We start from the raw sequence: 21,416 nt of genomic DNA, 5'->3' as shown, positions 1-21,416 counted from the left end.
GCTAGAAAAATTTCGTATTTGGTGTCAAGTGTCAGGTTGCCGAGTACGAGATTTTCTAATTAAATAAATGAAGGCATACTCTGCCATATCGAAACTGGAAGGGTCTTTCTCCCTCGTTTACTAACTATTCTCTTTGTGATTCTTCAACAATTTTCCGACTGTTAGTGTAAACAAAAAATTTTCATTTATTTAAAGGTCAACTCGTTTTTTAAAACCCTCCGTTTATCCCTAACCTTAAAGTACCATTCTGATTAATATCTTAATGATGGTAGTCTAAAGCATCATGAAATTAAAAAATTAAGCATTGGCTAATATATTTTCGTTTGATAACATAATAATTTCAGCGTTGAAATAGTAAATTACACAGGCGCGCAAGACTAGTCGTAAAAAAGGGTATTGGGGATATGCTTTTCCTTTAAAAAACGTTTTCTGACATCACAAAAGCGTGCAGATAATTGGAACACGAGCAATAAACAAGCACACGACACGTTTTATGCGTGTCGTGTTTTATGCGTTTTATGCCACCATCAAGTTTGCGAGTAAGAACCAGAAATGCCGAATCTGCCGAGTAAAGAACCGATTCATAACTCTTGGGAGTTGTCACGTCCCCCAACTCTCCCCGTAGCACCGACCGTGCAGAGAAACGTTTTTCTTCTTTGGGTTGTCATTCCGTGCAACAGTTTCAATTTTCCAGAAAGTTTTACATAATAGCTATGTTTAAGAGCCTAATAGACCCTTATTTCTTAAATGCTTAGTACATTAAGTACATCAAGTAAGTATTAATTTTGAACATTAGAATTCAAAGGTTTTTTTTATTTTCAGGAATGGGTTAAAGCAATAAATATATTGATTGCAAGTAGGAGGTTTCGCAACCCGAGTGTTACCACGTTACTATCCAAGCAGTAAGTTGTTTTTTTCTATATTACAAAACAGAAGGTACTATTTCCAGTTAATGACCATTTAGTTTTTGACAAGATTCTTCAATAGTTTTGAACAGTTCAGCACAGAGATGCTGTTGCCTGGTACAGGTTATTGATTTAAATCTTTCCTTTCCATAACTCAATATTTTCTCACTAAATATTATTTTTTATAAGCTTTTTTTAAATTTTATAGGTATGCCAAAGTATGTTCTATGCAGAATTCATCAGGAAAAATTCCAATCAAAAAGTGAGTTAGTTATGAATCGCCTGCAAGCCCTAGTCTCAGGAAACGTGGCTGCATACCATTTCAGCTTCTTTTGAAGATGTCTTTTTGCGTCAGTAGAGTCCTATTGTGCTGAAAAGCCTGACGTAATTGAATATATTTTGAAATGCCCTGTGTTTGAAGATTTTGGTCCTTTGTTTATACTCGTTTCTATTCAAAAAGTGGAACAATATGCAATTAGGCAAAGGAATTGGCAGGATTTCATCTTTAAAATCCACTGTACATTAAAACAATCTTGTGTCAAATTGAAACTTGTCCTGTCTAAATATCTTGGCATGAATTGAAATTCCCTGATTCATGCAATGTAGTATTTAAGTAACCTTGTTTCAAGTCGACACTGATCAAGACAAATCTTTTCTCTTATACAACTATTTACTTATTGTAGGAATCAGCTATTTCTATTAGCCAGACAAATCTACATTTAACCTTTTCAACTAAGTACTTCTAAATAAACGAGCAAGATCTGTAGTAAAGCAATATTTTGCCGAAGAACGTTCATTTTGAAATAACCTATCATAGTGCTCTCCATCCTTAATTAATAGAAAGCGTTATTATCCTCAGTGACTGCTGCGGTGAACTCAGAGTGTGCCTAAATAGTGCCTTGATGATTCCATTTTTTATGCGCATCTGAATCTAATCAAAATAATGTGACGTCTTTAAAGGCTAATAACCATCTCACAGAATTTTAGCAATTTGTCACTTCCCAATATAGCGTAGATTTAGTTTATCAATCACAGTAGATGCCAAAAAATAATTAGCAGGTTTTTATAAAATATGCATTTTGTAATACTCGCTGAAGGAGATTCTTGACAGAAATGTATTTTAAATTTGTAATTACATTATCGTCATTTTGTTTTGGCAGCATTTGCAAATGTTTGAACGCTACAAGATTCGAGCAAAGATTTTATGATGGAATGCAAACTCTTCAGTTACCACATCTTAAAAATGACGAAGTTGAGCCAGTGGAGTTCACATTAGACCATTTCAACAAATTGTACACCTTTCTGTGTCCAAGGCAAGATCTTGACCAAATTTTCACAAAAATGTGAGTGAACAGGAGCCTTTATCTTCAAAAAAGTAACATTTCTTTTTTAACTTCAGTTGCCAGTTGATAGACGCAATTTGCCTGCAAGGGAATTTCCAATAGAATTGAGTGGCAAATATTGTTATCACACACTGTGGTAGTTTAGTTTTTTTGTGAAGTAGGAATGGACAAAGCATACCACAACGCATCCAAATCGGTTGCAATATATCTATAGGTTTTTGAACGTTTTTCTATTTCTTTGGCTTGTCTATCATTAGTTGTTATTGAATGAATAGAAAGCTGGAAGTGGATATAAACTATTCTGTGTTTCCGATCATCTTAATCCAGTTCATGTTGCCAGTTGATGACTATCTTTCACGATCTGAAAAATTTGAAAAAAGTCTTTCCCACGAATCGCAGATAAATCAAATGGTTAGAGGGGTGACGGTGAGGCCTTTAAGATGTGACTGCCCTCTTAATGAACAGGTACTTGCTCATCGGTCATTTCTATCCTGATTTTTATCGGCAGGTGTGGAGGACGAGCACCATTCCTAAAACTGAAGCAGCTGGTCAAATTTCTGAACGAAGAACAACGGGACCCACGACTCAATGAAATACTTTTCCCATTTTATTGCCACGATAAAGCATCAAAATTGGTAATCAAATATGAACCCTCACCGGAACTATCTCAAACTAGTGAGTAATGTAATTCGCCTACGTTCTTCCAGGCTGCTCGCGACATCAATTTGGGTATTAACCGAGTGTCCTTACAGCTTTCACGATGGTTGCCTAACAATTATGTCCTTTTCCTTTGCCATCATGAAGACATGGCAATTATATTAAGAATTTCATAGGCTGACGGAATTTCAACACTAAATTTGGAAGGTGATATTGATGATAAATAGCCCCCTTCCACCTCCCTTATTTATACTTTTGACACTATATCACAATGGAAGTAGGTTATTCTCACTTGAAGTAACTTACAGGCACTCCTCGTAGCCTAAGATTTTAGCTTGATTATGTGTTGAATAAGTGCACGAATAGAAACTTGAAGTTTGAATTCTAATGCTCACACTTAGTTGTCAAGTTGTTCCCTGCAATGCATTTTAACGTTTGGTCATGCAGACTTTCATATTTACCATGACTTTTTAATCAAGTGTGCGCTACTCGTTATATAACGAGACAAAGAAATGTCACTATAAAACCAAGAGGTAATTGATCGTGTTAGGCTATCTGATTCAAGAGGTTATGCACTCTATGAAAATCCCGTATTTATTGTTTTGTCTGGAAATCCCTGGAAATCATTTTGTTTTCTTGGAAATCTCGTACGCTATTTACAAGAGTGAATTCCCCCTCGATTTGATTTTTGTATTGGGGGTTGAACTTTAAGTCAGAACTTTAAACTGTTTTGTTCTACAGTTCCTGCCATGCCCTGACCTAATGAATTTGAGCGCAAATCAGGCATTAACACTGGCAATCTGTGTTAATCATCAGAATTGACTGTCTTGAATTGCAAATCCACAACATAACTAACTTTTGTGTGGCGCAGTACTCTTTCTACGAACTACACAACCTTCATTGCTATGTTTTTTTTTAGATCGAATGGGCTTTGATGGCCTTGCTCGATTTCTTATGAGTAGCGACAATCTGATTCTCAAAAAGTCTTATCTCTCCGAAGAACATGACCTCAATCATCCGCTTTCGCATTACTTTATTTATTCATCGCATAACACGTACTTAATAGGTAAGTACATATTTAACTTTAGCAAATATTGCTCTAACGATTTAAGAAGAAAACCACTTTATGCACGAGAGTTGGTGTATTGGATGCTGGTGGCGACTAGACTAACAATACGAAAAATGCGTCAAGTTACTTGCTGTTGATCTGCGACGCACACCATCATCCAGCCACTGAATTGCGTTAGCAGCAGATGCATCGTTAGCACTGCTTGTGACGATGCTTGTGACGCTTCTTGCGGCACGATTTGTTCAATATTTGCATTTTAGTATCACCACAACATCAACAGACAGAGCAACAAAAACCATGCATCATAAACCTTTTTTTCAGTTGTGCAAAATATTAAATGATTGATGCTACGAACCATTTTTATCTCACCATCTAGTTCGATGATTTAATGCTTTAAAAGCTGCGATTTTGATAATAAAACCCAAACTAAGCCCTTCTCTTACTATCATTTATTGTCAAAGGAATATTATTCTTATGTTTAATTAAAGTAAAAATTTTTAGGTAGACAATTCGGTGGAAAGTCTTCCGTTGAGATGTACAGGCAGAGTTTACTTGCTGGCTGCAGGTATGTTAGTCAGGGATTTGAAGATGACTTGTAAGATTTGCAGTATGCTGAACAAAGGCGCAAGGCTACTTAAATAGGAGTATTATTATTATTATTTATTATTATTATTATTATTATTATTTATTATTATTATTATCATTATCATTATTATTATTAATGATTTGTATTAATTACGTCGTCTGATACTCCATAATTGATCTGAAAATAATCATAGGTGACTGAGTTCGTTGTTTTTATAGAAAGGATGACGTTAGATGGGTTGATTTCAAAATCAAACTAAATTCATCTTGATGAAACTCGTGAACATTTCTATCCGCTGCCTCACTATATCTTCTGATGTCGAAACAAACCATGGCTAAGTCCCGAACTGATTGTCTTCTAAATATTGTTAGTAATAGTAATGCAGATAAGCCAATTATTTCATGTCTGTAAAAGCGAGTCGTATAAGTGTGAATTTAAACTATATTCAATAAAAATGAGATGTTTGAAAACAATTATATATTATTTATACACGAAATCCCATCAGCAAAAACTAAATTTACAATCATACAAAAGAAATATACATAAAACTTCATCACCTTAGGGTGGGGCTGACCTTCCAGGGAGTCGTGCTTGAGTTCCACAAATGTATATCGAGGTGTTTTTAATTTTTTTCAAAGTAGAGAGCTCCTTAATGGTTGTAGGGATTTCGTTCAAAGCCTTTTGACCCGAATAATGAAAGCTTTTTCTCGAGTTCTCAAGATGTATCTAAGGTGTAGGTTACCGCTTTTGTTTTTTAGAAACAGAACTCCACGTTGGTCTGTTTGTCTAGTTGCTGATGGCAGTATTAAGTTCTTTGTTGAGCTTCTGAGAGATATTGCTAGTCGATAGGTTATCCAAATTTCTAAATACAGTTTAATCCCGTTAAGTCGTACTCAGAATAGCTCAAACGTTCACAAAGTTGGACTAGTTTTAACTTCCCATTTGCTTTTCCCACATTATTCAATTCAAAAGTGGTACCCCGGATATGTCGGACGTTCCCTAGACAGGCCATTTCCTTGCACCCTTTTGAGGTCCGACGGAATTCAACTATTATCAAGATGTATAGATAGACCAATAGCTTCCGTCAGTCCCATCAGGCAGGGTAGTTATCTGATGGTCGCATTAAGTGCGAAAATCAGAGTAGTAAATTAGAGCTGTTTCACACAGACATGCTCAATGCAATTCTACTCATTTAAAAGGGTTTTAATAGAAGTGTCCTGAAATTGGGATTCGTTGAATGTTTTCAATTATCTACTTTGCCGAGTGAGAAAATAAAAGATTGTAAGAAATCCATGGCTTGCTGGCATTTTATGGGGCTACCTCTTCACAGATCAAAATGCTAGATAAATATCTTTTAAGAAATTTGTAGAAATAAGTTTTTGTGTCATATAAATTTTTATGTGAACGTGATTGTCTCATCATAAGTTTTATAATCTCAGGATTTTTTTAAAAATACCTAAGACAATGTCTTTAAATTGCCTTTGTATGTTTTGGTTGTTTCTGAGCAAGCCGGTTATTTTTTGTAGGTGCATAGAACTAGATTGCTGGGACGGCCTAAATGACGAGCCGATTATTACACACGGAAGAGCTCTTTGTTCAAATATACTTTTTAAGGTGAACATTTTTTTATTGCAGTTTAGTTTTGTTTATGTCTAATGTTATTGATGGCTTTGAAAAAAGTTATTACATTTTGAGTCATGCTAAAGCTATTACTGTGACTCAGAATGTTTGCTTTTTCAAAGCCGTTTTTAGTGGCCCTTGAACCATAAAAAATGGTACATAGATATTGATAACTTCCATGTTGGGTCAGGGCACCCAACCCAGCCTCATCAGGATACCAACCATCATAATGTTTGCCTCCAGGTGAAAAACCTCGCCCATCCATGTTCAGGTTGATTTATGTGTTGTTGAGAAATAAACGAAAGTGTAAAAAAACATGATTGACGTTTAATTTAGACCGAGAGTATTGAAAAATACTGCAATATAGCATTGTAATGAACTAAGTGAATCATTTAAACCTTTCTAACAATTTGAACAAAGCTTTGGATATAACTGGTGAAATTCTGTTGTTTTCAATGACTTTTCTCTCGGTCATAAGAAAATGATCTAAATGTTCACTGAGTCGAGGCGTCTTTGTTCCGTTATTGGGCGATATTTTCTAGCAGTCAGGCAAAATGCTTCCGCATTTTCATGATATCCTTACATTCTGTTGCAAATCAGATTTATTGAGGTAAAAATGTTGTTCTAGGATGTCATTGTAGCGATAAAAGAGACGGCGTTTGTTGCTACTCCGTTGCCATTAATTCTGTCATTCGAAAACCACTGCAGGTATGTCCTTCAACCTACAAAACTTCTAGTTTTGATGACGTCATTTGTACTTATCATTGTCATTGTTCTCAAGCAGTTATGAATTCTCTTGTCATCTCAATATGTCTTTTGGAATTTCTCGTCTCATTGTTATTCTATCAACTAAATTCAGCCTTAGCCTAAGCCAAAAGCTGGATTATTGTAAGATTGTATTCTTCTCATTTCTGGATTCAGAGTATTACAGGTATTGCTGGTTTCAAAGAAAGTTAAGAAATATTGCAATGTTGTACCATGATTTTTATTCAATTTTCAAACTCTTTTTTATATTCATGCAAGACACAATTGACAAAGAAACAACAACACAAATATCACAAAAACCTAAAAACTACCTTACTTTGATCGCTTTTTTATCAAGCCATCCGTCTATAATAGCAGCTATATCTCTTCTTGTCATCAATAAAATATGATTTTCCCATATATGGTCGTTTAAGTAACCTCTTTGTAGCACAGGCATGTTACATGAGATAAGCCTTAAGGACTAAAGATCAGTCATCTTAACATATATTTATCAACTGTTCAAATTGCTTTAAGATGATCATTATATCCTTTCAAATAGACATTCAAGGTTTAAAGCCAATAGTTTAACAAAGATTTTTATACATGAAAATACTTTCATTTACGATCGAGTCAGTTATAACAGCTTGCATTCATACATACGGTTTTGAGGTAGGACTGTAATATGACCACATATTGAAATTAAAATGCAATCGTAAAAAACTTGAACTTTCCATAATTTGAATAATTGAAGTTCTCTATCAAGATAAATAAAGATCCAGCGTAAAAGCTCTCCCCCCGCAGATATTTAATTCGTAAAGCCCCCGAGATGCCATAACGATTTTCTTATTCATCTTTCGATTCGTAAGTTGCATCGTCTCACTGAAGCAGCATCTTGCAGCAAGACTTTTTTGAATAAATTAATTGATGTTTTACGCGATTAAGGGAATGATGATGCAAAATATTATACGGTTCTAATCGATATCATCAGAAAGTCTCAAACGAATGCTACCGTATGGTCTTGAAACCTTGACCAGCTTTATAAATTCAAGAAAGGTACAATCAGGGACGCCGGAGATAGGGACGCGGGGGGTCAAACGCCCCTGTTGCCTTTTGATAGGAGGGGCAAGGGGGGCTAAAGTGCCCTTGACGCCGGCCTTTTGTAGGAAATCCATGAGATTAATCCTGACTGTAGTGCCTTATTCATGACGACATTTCTCGAAACTTATGAAGAAATTTATAATGCCAAAATTTAGCCGATTTTTGAGATACCGACAGAAGATGGAAAGAAAATGACTGTTACGAAAGAATTGTTGGTAACTGGGAATTAATTTTTCAAATGCCCTTTTACTCAAGCCCGCCCTCTTGCCCCTTGGTCGTGCCGGCATCCCTGGGTAAAATATCATGAATCTCAATGCCGATATTCTTTTTACAGTCTTTTGCAACAGCGGAAACTTGCAGAGTATTGCATAGAGATTTTTGGAGAAATGTTATTGGATAAGCCTCTTGATGCTTGGCCGGTAAGTGTCAACGAAGGTGTTCAAGTTACTTAGTCCTATTTATGATATAAATACTTACCCGTACGCTCTATCCGGTATTAAAATCAAAATATCCTATGCGCAAAAAGGTCAAAAGACAATTAACTTCGACAGGTTTGTGCTCTTTATCTAGTCTAAACTAGTTTGTTTTTTGTTAATTTGTTCTTAAGCTATCTTTTACTTTTGCTTTTCAAGGAAGTGACTTTATGTTAAATAAAAGGGTGTTTACAACAGCATTTGAATTCCAGGAAAAGTTTTTGTAATAATTAAAGTTTAAATATTAAATTTCATTCCTTCTTGTACAACAGTACAACAGTTTGGTGCTCCCGAAAATATTTTTTCCTTAAACATATAGTTAAATTCCTCTGAATGTTCTTTTTTGTTATAAGCAGTATTTTTCAAGCGTGTTTAATTCTTAAGAGTTTTAGTAATATCCTGTCACGTGCCTTTTTGAATAACACACGAGCAGAGTTTTGATTCGTAGGGTCACAGATCATATGCATCAGTATTTGCATTTCATCCCAATTTATCGCACAGCAAGAAGTGCGATAATTTTCCTGCTACGTATAATTATTTATTTGTATAGGAAAAGGATAATACCTTTTTCTAGAAAACTGTGCCACGGGGGAAAATTCCATTGCCATCGAGACTTGTGCTATAGCATCCACTTTACTAAACTGAGTCCCATTTTCGGTAGCTTTTACAACAAAACTGTATCTTTGGTAAACTTATACGAATATTTTTTCTTAGTTGATCTTTTTTAAAGTGGTAATGTCTGGGTTGCTTTTTAGCTTGAAGAGAATATGCCATTGCCGCCACCAAATCAGCTTCTGTACAAGATAATCATAAAGAACAAGAAGCTGGCACCTGAAATTGAGAAAGAACTGCTTACTCTAGGTATTTTCTTCTTGCGATTATAATTGTACTGATATAATTTTCATCGTACCGATATAAGTTTTGATGTCATTCGATGTCAAAGTGATTATTTTGATAGCTGGTAATTATTGACGAATTTTTTATGGACCGATATTTTATCTGTGTATGTACTATAACGCTATTAGCTACAGTACACTCTTTTTTTTATAAGAACAATTTTGTAAGAGCACGAGCCTCAAAACTGGTTAAAAGTTAAGAACAAATTAAGAACAAGCTGAGGCTGAGCTTCTTCAAAATGCAATTTTGAACAACGTTTTTTCTCAAAATCGAGGATTTTTAGCGATGTGTGGGTGCTTTTTCGGTGAATATTCAAATTTGTCAGCAAATTAAGGCTGTCTCACTCACTTTGTTGGCAAATGAGGCCTGAACACCTCCTTAGAGCGAAAAAGCTAGCAATAGCACTGCTAAGAATTGTCAGCCTGAACTTAAATTTACTGGTTCTTATGAAAAAAAGAGTGTAGTGTTGTAATTTTCGTGATTTAATGTCGCCTACAAAACTAAAATGGTCAAATAGTCAGATACCTTGATATTTTCTTCTGTTCGATATTCGATACAATTTGTAGCATAAATGTACCCTGCTTCTCGAATTTGCCATTTTTGCTTTCTAACATTTAAAGATTTTCATTTTTCAGCATACCTCAGGCACTAATATCTTTGAATGTTAACTTCAGGCGTTGTTTGCAGTTTCACTTACTCTGTTTTTTGTAATTTTAGAGTCAATAAACAATCAGGACAAGCCTGATGTGACAAGAGATGACGTCAGTTCAGTGGCGGGAGATCAAAGTGGTTTGAGCAGATCTATCACTTTATCTGGAAAAGGAAATGCTCCGCAGAAGCGGCTTTCTGTAATTAACGAAGGTATCCAGTTTACAGATATAATTGATGAAGGCGAATTAGCAGTTGAAGATTCTGATGATAGTAACAAAGATGACATTAGTGTAATGACATTTGAAACGGATATTGCATATTTTGAAGAAGGCGATTATTCTTTGAGGCAGACTAAAAGTGCAAGTAGAGATCTAAACAAAAATGAAGCTGAAAAGCTGCAAAAAGAGAGAATGGTCGTATCGAATGGCGGAAGTCAATCGTTAGTGGATGTGTTCCTAGAAAAAAGTGATGCACCGTTTTCTAATTCAAAAAAAGCAGGCTCTACCAGTGATATTACAGCTATGGGAGACACAAAAGCCCATGATCGTTTCGAGTCACCGAAATTCACTGTGAGTGACGAAGACGTGTCACTGCATATGCGTGACTCTGTAGAATCTATTGAAAGAGTTACGCACGCTAATCGTAGCATAGGCTCCGTATCTTCTGATACATCGTCAATCAAAACATCTGAAGGCCGGATACAATCGCATCGTGTCAATCTGCCTCGTTCTTCAAGTAACCCTTCATTGAGACGACACGGTATCAATCGAAATGCATCAGGGGAACTGCAGGACACTCGACATCAAAAATTAATAACTGCAAGCTCAGTTGATGATGTCAATGACAGTGACGATGAAGCGAGACGGGGCAACTCAAGGTCGTCCAGTACAACATCATCTAGCACAGTGAATTCTAGCTTGACCAGGCACTCGAAAAAGGTCAGTAGGAGATCAGGCTAAGCTGCTGATGCTTGTAATACTAACTTTGATGTGCCTCCGTGTAAGCTTAACATAAACTCATCAAACATATGCTAAACATTGAATACCTCAATAGAACTAGAATTTTGTTAAATTATCCCTGTTCCTGAATTACAGACCCCCGAACAGTATTTCCTTCGTTAGCGAAATTCAAAGTTTCTAAAGTAACAGCAGCTAAGAATAGGTCAATTTCATTTGAATTTCCAGTACCAAAATTACGTAGATTGGCTTGTAACTCAATTTCCTGCTCAGTTCTTTACTTTTGTCGTTGAAACAAGCTGAAATTATGTTTTTATAATATGGATTTTGCCTAAGTTGTTACGACAAGTCAAAAGAAATCTACGATGTGGCCCGAAACGGTATCTATGAGAATATCCTTATTGTTATGTCCTTAAGCATTTCTGTCAGATATGGCCCGCGGGCTGTAAGTTGGAGGCCCCTGCGTTATAGCCTCACATTACTTCCGTTTCATTTTTGTCAGTCGTCCCGAGGTACAAGCTTCAGTAGCGAGGATGAAGAATCATTCAACCAGCAATTCTCAAGTCAGAAAAATGTTATCGATCCGTTATTGTCTTCCCTGGTCAACTACGTGCAGCCCATGGTTTTCCAGAATTTCGAATCGTCTGAAGGTACTAATTGATTGATTTGATTTAAAAAATCTAACTTGGTTTGGTTTTCCTAAGTTATTTAAGTATAACGTGTCTGTTCTGCTGTCTTCTGTTTTGCCTTTTTCTTTCATTTGATCAATGGTATTATGTTTTGGTTTACTCTAAGGTTTTATTCTTTTTTCTGTCTCGGTCTGTCCCGGTCTTCCCTTCTTTGCCGAATATATCGCCCATGCCAATTTTTCTACCGTCTATTCCTGTCCTGTCCTGTCATTTCCTGTCATTTCCTGTTATCTCCTGTCATTTCCTTCCCGTCTTGCTCCGTCTTTTCCTGTCGCGTCCCGTCCTGTCTTGTCGTTTCCCCTCTATTCGGTCCTGTTTAGTTTTGTCTGATTTGTTTTGTTTGTTTTATTTTGTTTTGTTACTTTTTTTATATATATTTTTGTTTTTTGGTCTGTTTTTGCCTGCTTTGCTGTGTTTTCTCCGTTTTAATCTGTTTTATTCAGTTTTCCTTTTTCAGTTCTGCTTGTGATTATTTTCATTGCATACATATAGCTGTAAAGAACATGTCTCTGTTTAGTTCTGACTTCAAATGTCGCCTAAAAATCATTTGATCCTTTGATAATGGTGCTACTTTGTGAGCAAGGTCCTGTCTATCGTTCAAGCTCTTCAAATTTCTAGCCATACTATTAGCCAAAGCCTGTAATTAGGGCTGTAGGACCATACTTTGATTGTAATGAAATAACGTCAAACTGTGTACGACCAGCAAGCTCTTTCTGATAAGCTTCATTCAAGCGCAGTTTTTGTTGTATTTTTTTGAGAATGAGTACGCCTTTGATTTTTTTGTTAGATTATTCAGGCTTAGCCTATTACATTACTTTTCATTATCGACTGTGAGCTACGCAATTGTGGGATAAAAAGTGAACTGCAGCTCTTATCGTTCTTCTACAGAGAGATGTTTATCCTTTAAAATTTCATCATTTAACGAATGCTCGGGAATACATCTCGTTAAAACTGGGCCTGTAGAGTTCACTAAGTATCCTTTTCAGTTTTAAATTGCAGTAAGCTACTCTGAGTGGATAATAATTCTCGAGAAAGCAACTAATTCACGGCAAGCCAGTGCCAAACATTGTGATGTCACTTGATCAACAAATTGTTTTCTCTTTTTGGTTATTTCTTAAGAAAGGACAATTTTTCATTCTATATCTAACTTTCAAGTAGGTTGAAGATATCATTCACGGGGATTTCACTAAGGTTTTTTGCTGTGTTTGTCATATAGTCAACTTTACTAATGTTTTTTCTGTAGTCAGCTGTCTGCATTCTGCCAAATCGTTATCTAAATAGCGTTAACATAAAATGCATTTGAAGCTCAATTCTGTTACAGGCCCTAGATTTCTAGATTGAAAGTATTGCTTGCCTCATCTTTGAAATGTCTGACCCAGAGTCGCATCTGCTCTTTTCTTAGGATAGGCTTACCTTCGATTACCTTTTTGGATTGTTGAAAAAGTACACATTATGTGTATTTGACAATTCAAGTATGCTTCTTCCTTAACTCGTTATCATGTACAACAATCGCCAGTTCAGTAGGATTTACCCAAAAGGAACCCGCGTCGATTCCACCAATTACAATCCACAGGTTTGTGACTTTTTTACAGACTTAATCTCACCAGCATTCCTCTTTTTTGTTTTTTGAGTTTGATGTCAAGATTATGATTTCAGATTGCTCCCCATTGAATTCTTCTCGCAATGTTGAATTCTCCATACTACAGTCGTTACTTGAGTGCCTTTAAAGAAATCGAGATCTTTTCTGCAGTGTAAGGATAGACGACTCGTGCAGTGGTTGTTTACTATTTTAAATTTTTTACGCTGCTTGTTTCAACAAATACCCAATTTGATTTTGTGATTGGTTTGATACAAAAGTTGTTGGTTTAAGATTATATCTAACCTCGATCGTTTCTCCATACAAGAGTGTTACCAGGGGAAGGCTTTCTGGCTCACTTCCTTGAAGCATGTTCCCCACTGTTGCTTCCGTTTTCCTTTTTGGAACAAAGCAGGGATTGAAATTTATCTGCAATGCAAAAACATTTGAATGCTGTAAATTATTTCTTTAAAATAAAGCTATGCCCATCAGTTCTGCTTTCGAATTCACGATTTCATATTTTTTAGGCTTTCTGGAATGTTGGTTGTCAATTAGTAACGTTAAACTTACAAACAACCGGTATGTTTCGTCATTTTTATGTTAATTTTTTGGAAAATTCCTAGCATTTGCCTCTGCGAGAAAGGCACCATGCTGTGATGTAAAATTGTATCGGCAGTTTGTACCATATTCTATTTTTTGTCGCGGTACAGATTTACTAACAAAACAGCTCATTAAGAAAAAGGATTTATGAAAGATTCTTCTGCAAGCTATGTTTGAATTTCCATGTACCACAGGGGTACAGGAACATAATCAAATTTGCATACAAACCGAATTGCCTGAAAAGACCATATTAAAGCTTGAAACTCAGAATAGAGCCTCCAAGTGCATAAACAGCATGTGACTCTCGAATATGCGCTGATCGAAATTGAAAATGTTTAAAATGCGTCTAATTTCAGCTGAAAATATAATCTGCTCTAGGTAATCATATTGAAGATTTTGAAGATTTTCCAATGATTTTAGTTACGCTAAGCACTCAAGTTTAAATTGATTTCCACACACTATCTAGAGAGATCTACTGAGATGTAAGTGAATGAGTTAATCTATAACCATACAGTGAAGTGTATGTAGACAATAGGTCAATATTTTCTGCGAATAAAAGGTTCTTGGTTACCATATTTTTATAAATTCATAAGTAACTATAAATCCACAATATCATCGACATTTGTAGCGCCTATCAGCCATTTCAATTTCATGTTCATCATTATGAAGTATCTGTGCTATGTTTATTTGCATTTTTAGATGTCCCTTATCAACTGAACCAGGCTAAATTTGAAGCAAATGGACAACTTGGGTAAACAATTACATTTTACTGTCTTATTTTGTGCTTTGGTCTATGTGCCGTAATGAGTTGAATTGGATCAAGTAGAATGCTGGTCTGCCTATAGTATATTCATGATATTTAGCCGCCCTCCCATGATATCGTTTTTAAATCAACCCGTTGCGTGTTTCTATGCCAGTCACTGCACGAGTGTATTCTGTCAATAATTCCTTCATTAATTCAAAAGCTGAAGTCAGGCCGATCTTACAACTTTTTTTAGTTTTCAAAAGCAAGGTTAAAACCACATCTTGAAACTGCAGGAAAATGCGATCATTTATCGTAATATAATGTTTTGCGTCTTGATTTTTATTGCCACTTCCGTTGGATTCGTTTTCCGTAAATTAGAGTGTGATCGCTAATTGAGACAGACCCCTTTTTTGTTGTGGATAAAAGTCTCGATTCCTTAGTTCAGGACTATTATTCTATCCATTTCTCTGAACCAATGAGAATGTGCATTATTTGCACGTTCTGTGAGGACTTGTGGACAGAATTTACATCTCTTGGCGTTTTACAACATTTAAACAAAACTATTATAGACTTTCAGTTGAAAGAATAGTACACTTTCTCTTGGTTAGAACAGTAAATAGTTAAAGCTCGTCGCCATATTTGTAATACGAGAACTGTATATATGCCATGCATGCCAGGTATCAATTATTCATGTTTGTGGCAATGGTGTTTGATACAGGAAGGTGCTTCAGGTTTAACGCTTTTATATGTGTACCGGCAACTACATTCTCACAAGCCACAGGTTTAAACGACAACTTTTTTAACTTTTTTCACAAGAAAATCCTGTAGCTCCGTTTCTGGTATTCATTTCGTACTAAATAAAGATTGAAAAAGTTGTCTTTATCCGCTAATAAACGTGTAAACCTTTGATTTATAATTTTTCATAATCCTCGAAAAGAATGTTTAAATCTTTGGAATTTGTTTTGCTGATATGATTATCTTAGATTAAGGTTGCCTAGTCTTTCTGGTCACGTCTTGCGCAATATTTCAAGTATTTTTCCTAACACGCCGTTTTAACGTTGTTTTCCTTGTTAAAACAGCTTTTCCATTTACCATCTGTTTTGTTCAACAGCTATCTTTTGAAGCCGGAGATTATGAGAAGGCCAGAAAAAGCATTCGACCCGTTCACCGAATCCCCAATCGATGGGATTATTCCAGCTACCGTCACAGTAAAAGTTAGTAGAATTTCTTGAAGCAGAGTAGAGTTCCGTGTTCAATCCACATTCAAGTTAAAGTTCTTTCTGTCTCATATTGCTAGACCTTCTTATTAACAAAAGCTAAAAGCCACAGTAGCCTGGTATCTGCAATATTATCTGGGAAGGACCTTCATCCCAGAATTTGAATTTTTTTTCGTGTATGGTTTAATCATGAAGCCCTCCCTTTGTTGGTTCACATAATGATGCTTTCACAAACTCACGCCAACAAAAAGTCACAAGACTGAATTGCGAAACTTGAAATAATTCTTTTCCCAAAAAACATGCTACATGTATTTAAATTTTACATCAAAGCCTCAGTAATTTGTCTTCTACACAGAACTATCCATCTCTTCATTTCTTTCTCTTTTCTGTTTTTTCCTAGTCCTTTTTTTCACTCCCTTCTTTCGTCAGTTATCAGCCTAATAATTAAGGTATATAACTGAAAATAGGTCATTTACTTTCTCAATGGAAATGACGCCAAGAATTTATTTTTCTAGATACATACCATAAATCCTCGAATTGCCCCCCCCCTTCCCTCGATAGAACCATAGAACCACAAATTATCAATAAGCCCGAATTCTCGAATCGGACCCCTCCATTTGATTATTTTTGCCATCTGAAGTTTGCCAACAAATTCATACTTTTGGTAGTAATTAATTAAATGCTCATAAAGAAATTCCTATTAAAATAAAGGAGGTCTTTTAATAATGTCTTCTTAATATCTGCAATAATTTTATAAGTCCCCCTCGTATAAGCCCCCCTCGTATAAGCCCCCATCCAAAAATATCAAAAATAAATAGGCCCCCAGGGGGCTAATTCGAGGATTTACGGTACTTTCTTAAAAAAGTAAGTTTTAAAAAATTGAGGCTAAAAATTTGTGAATCTCAAGACTTTTATCGAAATTTTAAAACTTCATCTATATGTGTTTATTGAACAAACAGGACAAGCAGGAAATTCACGCGAGAAGTTTGCGGTAAAATCTTCAACCTTGTATTGCGCTAGTATGTTTCGTTTCCTACAATTTTTTTGCAATGAAGGCGTGAATAACAGAAGCCAAGATGTGATATTTCTTCTTAAGAATGATTTAGAAATAACCCAAGGCTCAGAATCAAAATTTTTAAGAATATGTAGGTATTCTTGAAAAGAAATGTGTAGCTAACCAGAAAATTCATTCTTTAACAGGTGATTTCAGGGCAATTTCTAACGGATAAAAAATGTCAGACCTACGTTATGGTAGAACTGTTTGGCCTGCCTGCTGACACGAAAAGAAAGAACAAAACGAAACTCTCTTCAAGCAATTTCATGAATACTTTGTTTGGAGATGAATGTTTTGTATTTACTAAGGTATTAATAAATTTCATGCTATCAATGTTTTGCCTGGTCCTTACTTGGAATATGATAATATCATCGTGTTTTGCGATCAGCTCAACCATGGTAAACCTATACCAGGTCAGTTATGAGCTACATTGCTTGTTGTGTGCTAGTATGGAGAAAGCTCAGGCAGTCTTTTCGTATATCGAAACTTTAATTTTGTTGTACTAAATGGCACACTTCCTTTACTGCCATTTCTACTGCGTCCCTACTGCTTACATGTGGGACGGTTTCTTGCGGAGGGCCTTTGATTTACAACCATAAAGGGTATGATAATATAAGATGTTTTGATGAAATTGTTTTCTAGGCTGTCTTTGTTTTGCAATTCAAATTATCTTTGCAGGTTAATTTTGGTAGTTATAATCTTAATATTTTAAGTAACTTAGAAAAACTTAGATGGCTAGATGACTTGCCTATGTAATCAAAGAATCGTAATCAAACTGTTTTTTACCATGTTTAAAGCTCTTCTTTAACTGATCAAACAATTAGTTTGTATCGGAATTTGCCGAGATTTACTGACTGCATAGAATGACTCTGATTTTGATGTCATCACCATAGGTCATCCTTCCAGAACTAGCTCTTCTAAAATTAACAGTTTACGATGAAAGTGACAAGATCCTGGGGCAACGGGTCCTTCCTCTGGATGGAGTTCAACCAGGTATGTATCAATATATGTAACCTTTCAGCAATTTGTCCATGCTCTAAGACTTTTATGTTCACACAGTTACATAGACACCCCGCGCCATATCTGATAAGATTTTACCATAGAGAAGGAGCTGTAGCTGAAAGATTGCTGTTGATGATCAACGGAAAAATAGGCTTGTCTTTCAGAACCATTGATTTTTTGACGGTAAAGAGTCGAATGGTTAATTATATTTGTTTTACTTCGTTATGTTCAGTTGCATGTTTTCAAGAAAACTGCCCTTGCATTCCTTTAAATCATGGAAACCGCTAGATGCCAACCTCTAAAAACTGTGATGTCAGCACCTAGAAAGTGTGTTTTGTTATCCTTGTGGAGGCTGAAAAGCGGCCCCTTTTAAGGGTTATTTACCAAGTAGCACTTACACCATTCTTAAGATTTCTAACGATTTATATATTTGTGGTTAACACAATAACTTTTGCATAAGGGATCGGTCAGGAAGAGATACATCTGAAAACTTTAGGGTTTACAAGCGGACATTAGGGTTTAATGTATTCAAAAATAATGCATATTATATCTTATGTATTAAGTATGGAGTGTTTACTTTATATTTTAAAACAGGTTATCGTCATGTTCCATTAAGAACAGAGTCTGGTCAGCCAACTTCACTTTCTACTCTATTCGTACACATTACTCTGAAAACATACGTTCCTGAAAAATTTGCCGGTATGGTTCAGTTTTATCATTATTTTTTACCCAATTAATACACATTATCGTATTATTCACTAGCAATTTTAGTAAACAAATACTTGGTTTATCGAGATTAAGAATTCTGGCAAATTTAGATTGGTTCATCATTGCAATGATTTTCCTGACAGCTTTTAAGGTGCATGTTATTTCTTTCGTGAAAAGTTCACAAAAGCTAGAGACTATAATACTGTTGGTCATTTTCACATTGCACACTCTTTCAATTTCAGTTCGGGCTTTATAAACTCAAAACTGTCACAACATTTAGCAGTTAAAGTGAACTATAATGAATAGCTCTCACGAACAATCATTGAAAAAATCAAGGCCGTTTAATTTCTCTTAGATTTCGCGGATCGGTTATTTGATCCTATGAAATATCAAACGGAAGTCGACAAAAGAAGGGAGCAAATGCAGGTGTTTGATATTTCTGAGATGGAGGAGGTATGCCCTAAATTGAATTTTTGAAACTGTTGATCGCTTTCCTTATGAGTTAAGTTGAATCGCGATACGTCGCACCTCCGATAACTCGAACTTCCACTGAGTCGGACTGATATTTAGATCAGTTCATTCAGATTCAAATTTCAATCTATATTAAAGCCAAACAAGGTTTACCCTTTTTATTGCCACTAAATTGATATTCGAGCTTTTTCCCTGTAATTTATGTATTTATTTTTCGCCCATTCAAAATCAGTTTATTTTAAATTTCAGGACATGTTCTCTTCAAAGGAATCGACTGGCTGCTCCAACCAACCAAAACAGTCCATCACTTCACTATTCTCCATCAGCTCTTCTATCGGAAGCCCACTATTTCATCTTGCGGAAAATCGGAAATCTTTTGGAAAAGTTGACAGTGGAACAAATCTTATGTTACTCGGAGAGGGTAGGTCTTCTTCTGTTATCAAAGAAAATAGTTTAAAATGCTTCATAGCGGCTCCCGATATCACGCGTTCTCATGGTCAAATTCGTGTGTGCCTCGAATAACGAATTTCTTGCAACATACCTCTGCTGAGTGACCATTGCTTGTTTTTGATGCCATTTATTTAATTTTTTTGCAAGAAAAAGATTTTTTACTTCAAATTAGACAAACCTTACATAGCAAGTGATACTTTTCGAAAGCAATAGTTTGCCTCATTCTATTTGTGAAACTTGTTATCAAGGGGAACCCAACTAAAGGACGCCTACGCCAGGGAGCAGCGGGGGCAGTGGCCCCCCTCTGCAGACTTCCCTGACCCAGCTGAAAGATCCAGATCCTCATGTTTATAGTCCAGTAAAAACAAGATATTTCTCTGCATTTGAAGAAATTCTTACATTGCTAGCGATACTGCAAAAATGCCTACTTGTTCAGCGGGAAAATTTGCTGCACATCAGATTTCTTCGATAGCTTCATTCAGTGCTATGATCTTTTTGTTTTGTTGTTTTAAGTAACTATCTGCGAAGCTTTTCCTGGTCTGGTCAAGAAAATTCATAATATATTATCTCTTTCCATTCCACTTTCAAATCTCTGAAGAGGATAGCACTTCGACATTGCTGATTATCAAGGCCCACCATTTCAGTAAACAAAAAAATTGACTTATTAGTAATAAAGAAAAAAGATATATTGATGACAATAGACCATCTCGGGGATCGCGATTCCATAATGGAATTATTTTGTTCTATAACATGTTCCAGTCCCTCAGGTGGGCAAATCAGCGAAGAATTCATGGTAGATGTAGGCCACTCTTTTATTTTTTGACCGTGAAACTTCTTGAGAATAGAGAAAAATACTTTAGAATGAAATTCTGAATTTCGTTGTGTAACAATGGACTTTGTTTGAGCAGAGGAATTTACAAATCTCGATGATATAGGCTGTCATTGTATTTATTCCGGTTTTCACCCCATGTCATGATCTTTTGTCATGATCTCCGAGATGGTCTATGGAAAGCTGAAATAATGAATTATCGTTGCAACCGAAGATACACTAAACTTCTTAGTACAAACTTTTTTACCTTCTTTTGTTATTTTATAAAGCCTTATAATTATTTCTAGGTGATGAGAAGATTGATGAACCGGTTTCGTTCGAGGATCTGAAAAGTGACAAGGTACCTGTTTTGAGATTAACTCCTATATTGGTGGCAGGCGAAATCCATAAACATAAGTGGTAAAACTTATCTATACTGCAAACATTAGATAAGTCCCCCCCTAATGCGACCCGTTGGTCATACTCGGCTAAAAAGTCAAGTATTTCAATTTAAAGGAATCTTGCTCTGCAGTTGAAGTTGGCAGAGCGGTGTCTAAATGATAGTGAGCACTTTGAAATTGACCAATAATAGTTGACTCTGCTCTACGGACCAACCACAGTTGTTATCACTCTGTTCTAAAGTTTAACCACAGTTGTTATCTGTCTTTTCTACAGACCAGCAAAAGTTGTTATCACTTTGTCTTACAGACCAGGAAAAGTTGATTTCTCTCTATTCTACAGACCATCATAAGTTCTTATCTCCCTAATCTACAGAAAAATCACAGCTATTATCATTCGTCTCACAGAGGAGCAAAAATTGTTGTCGCTTAATCTTACAGACCAGGAAAAGTTGCTTTCACTCTATTCTACAGACCATCAAAAGTTCTTATCTCTTTATTGTACAGAACAACCACAGTTATTATAATTTTTTTCTACAGACGAGCAAGTTGCCCTTGTTCCACATAACATGTGCATGAAAACACTTACTTTACCTTTTAGCAATTTGTAAAGTTGGTCAAAAAGCACCAAAAAGACGTAGACATGCTTGAGAAAAGACATGATAAGGTGGAGATTTAATTTTTGAGGAATTTATAAAA

The 21,416-nt window shown here is 35.7% G+C and overlaps 1 protein-coding gene across 2 annotated transcripts in view; it reads left to right on the top strand.

The window, feature by feature from the left end:
- The window catches only part of LOC135681737 (1-phosphatidylinositol 4,5-bisphosphate phosphodiesterase beta-4), a 31,924-nt gene that overhangs the window by 4,639 nt on the left and 5,869 nt on the right, over nt 1-21,416 (top strand). The window contains exons 5-28 of one of the 2 annotated variants that reach the window (XM_089111799.1): nt 823-902; nt 1,114-1,167; nt 2,066-2,248; nt 2,757-2,923; nt 3,825-3,971; nt 4,476-4,539; nt 6,087-6,174; nt 6,809-6,888; nt 8,357-8,441; nt 9,251-9,356; nt 10,110-10,981; nt 11,502-11,649; nt 12,577-12,664; nt 13,192-13,261; nt 13,792-13,843; nt 14,564-14,615; nt 15,721-15,823; nt 17,027-17,188; nt 17,774-17,873; nt 18,477-18,581; nt 18,946-19,043; nt 19,329-19,482; nt 20,628-20,680; nt 21,319-21,384. In XM_089111799.1, coding sequence (XP_088967925.1) covers nt 823-902; nt 1,114-1,167; nt 2,066-2,248; nt 2,757-2,923; nt 3,825-3,971; nt 4,476-4,539; nt 6,087-6,174; nt 6,809-6,888; nt 8,357-8,441; nt 9,251-9,356; nt 10,110-10,981; nt 11,502-11,649; nt 12,577-12,664; nt 13,192-13,261; nt 13,792-13,843; nt 14,564-14,615; nt 15,721-15,823; nt 17,027-17,188; nt 17,774-17,873; nt 18,477-18,581; nt 18,946-19,043; nt 19,329-19,482; nt 20,628-20,680; nt 21,319-21,384 — 3,177 coding nt within the window. Of the gene's footprint in view, nt 1-822; nt 903-1,113; nt 1,168-2,065; nt 2,249-2,756; nt 2,924-3,824; nt 3,972-4,475; nt 4,540-6,086; nt 6,175-6,808; nt 6,889-8,356; nt 8,442-9,250; nt 9,357-10,109; nt 10,982-11,501; nt 11,650-12,576; nt 12,665-13,191; nt 13,262-13,791; nt 13,844-14,563; nt 14,616-15,720; nt 15,824-17,026; nt 17,189-17,773; nt 17,874-18,476; nt 18,582-18,945; nt 19,044-19,310; nt 19,483-20,627; nt 20,681-21,318; nt 21,385-21,416 lie in introns of both variants that reach the window. The other variant, XM_089111798.1, reaches the window with a different exon arrangement.

Source organism: Rhopilema esculentum, chromosome 12, assembly GCF_057945365.1.
Source record: "Rhopilema esculentum isolate cy_ngs chromosome 12, ASM5794536v1, whole genome shotgun sequence".
NCBI lineage: Eukaryota > Metazoa > Cnidaria > Scyphozoa > Rhizostomeae > Rhizostomatidae > Rhopilema > Rhopilema esculentum.
Note: the sequence above shows the minus strand (reverse complement) of the source record. Positions and strands in the feature narration are given on the sequence as shown.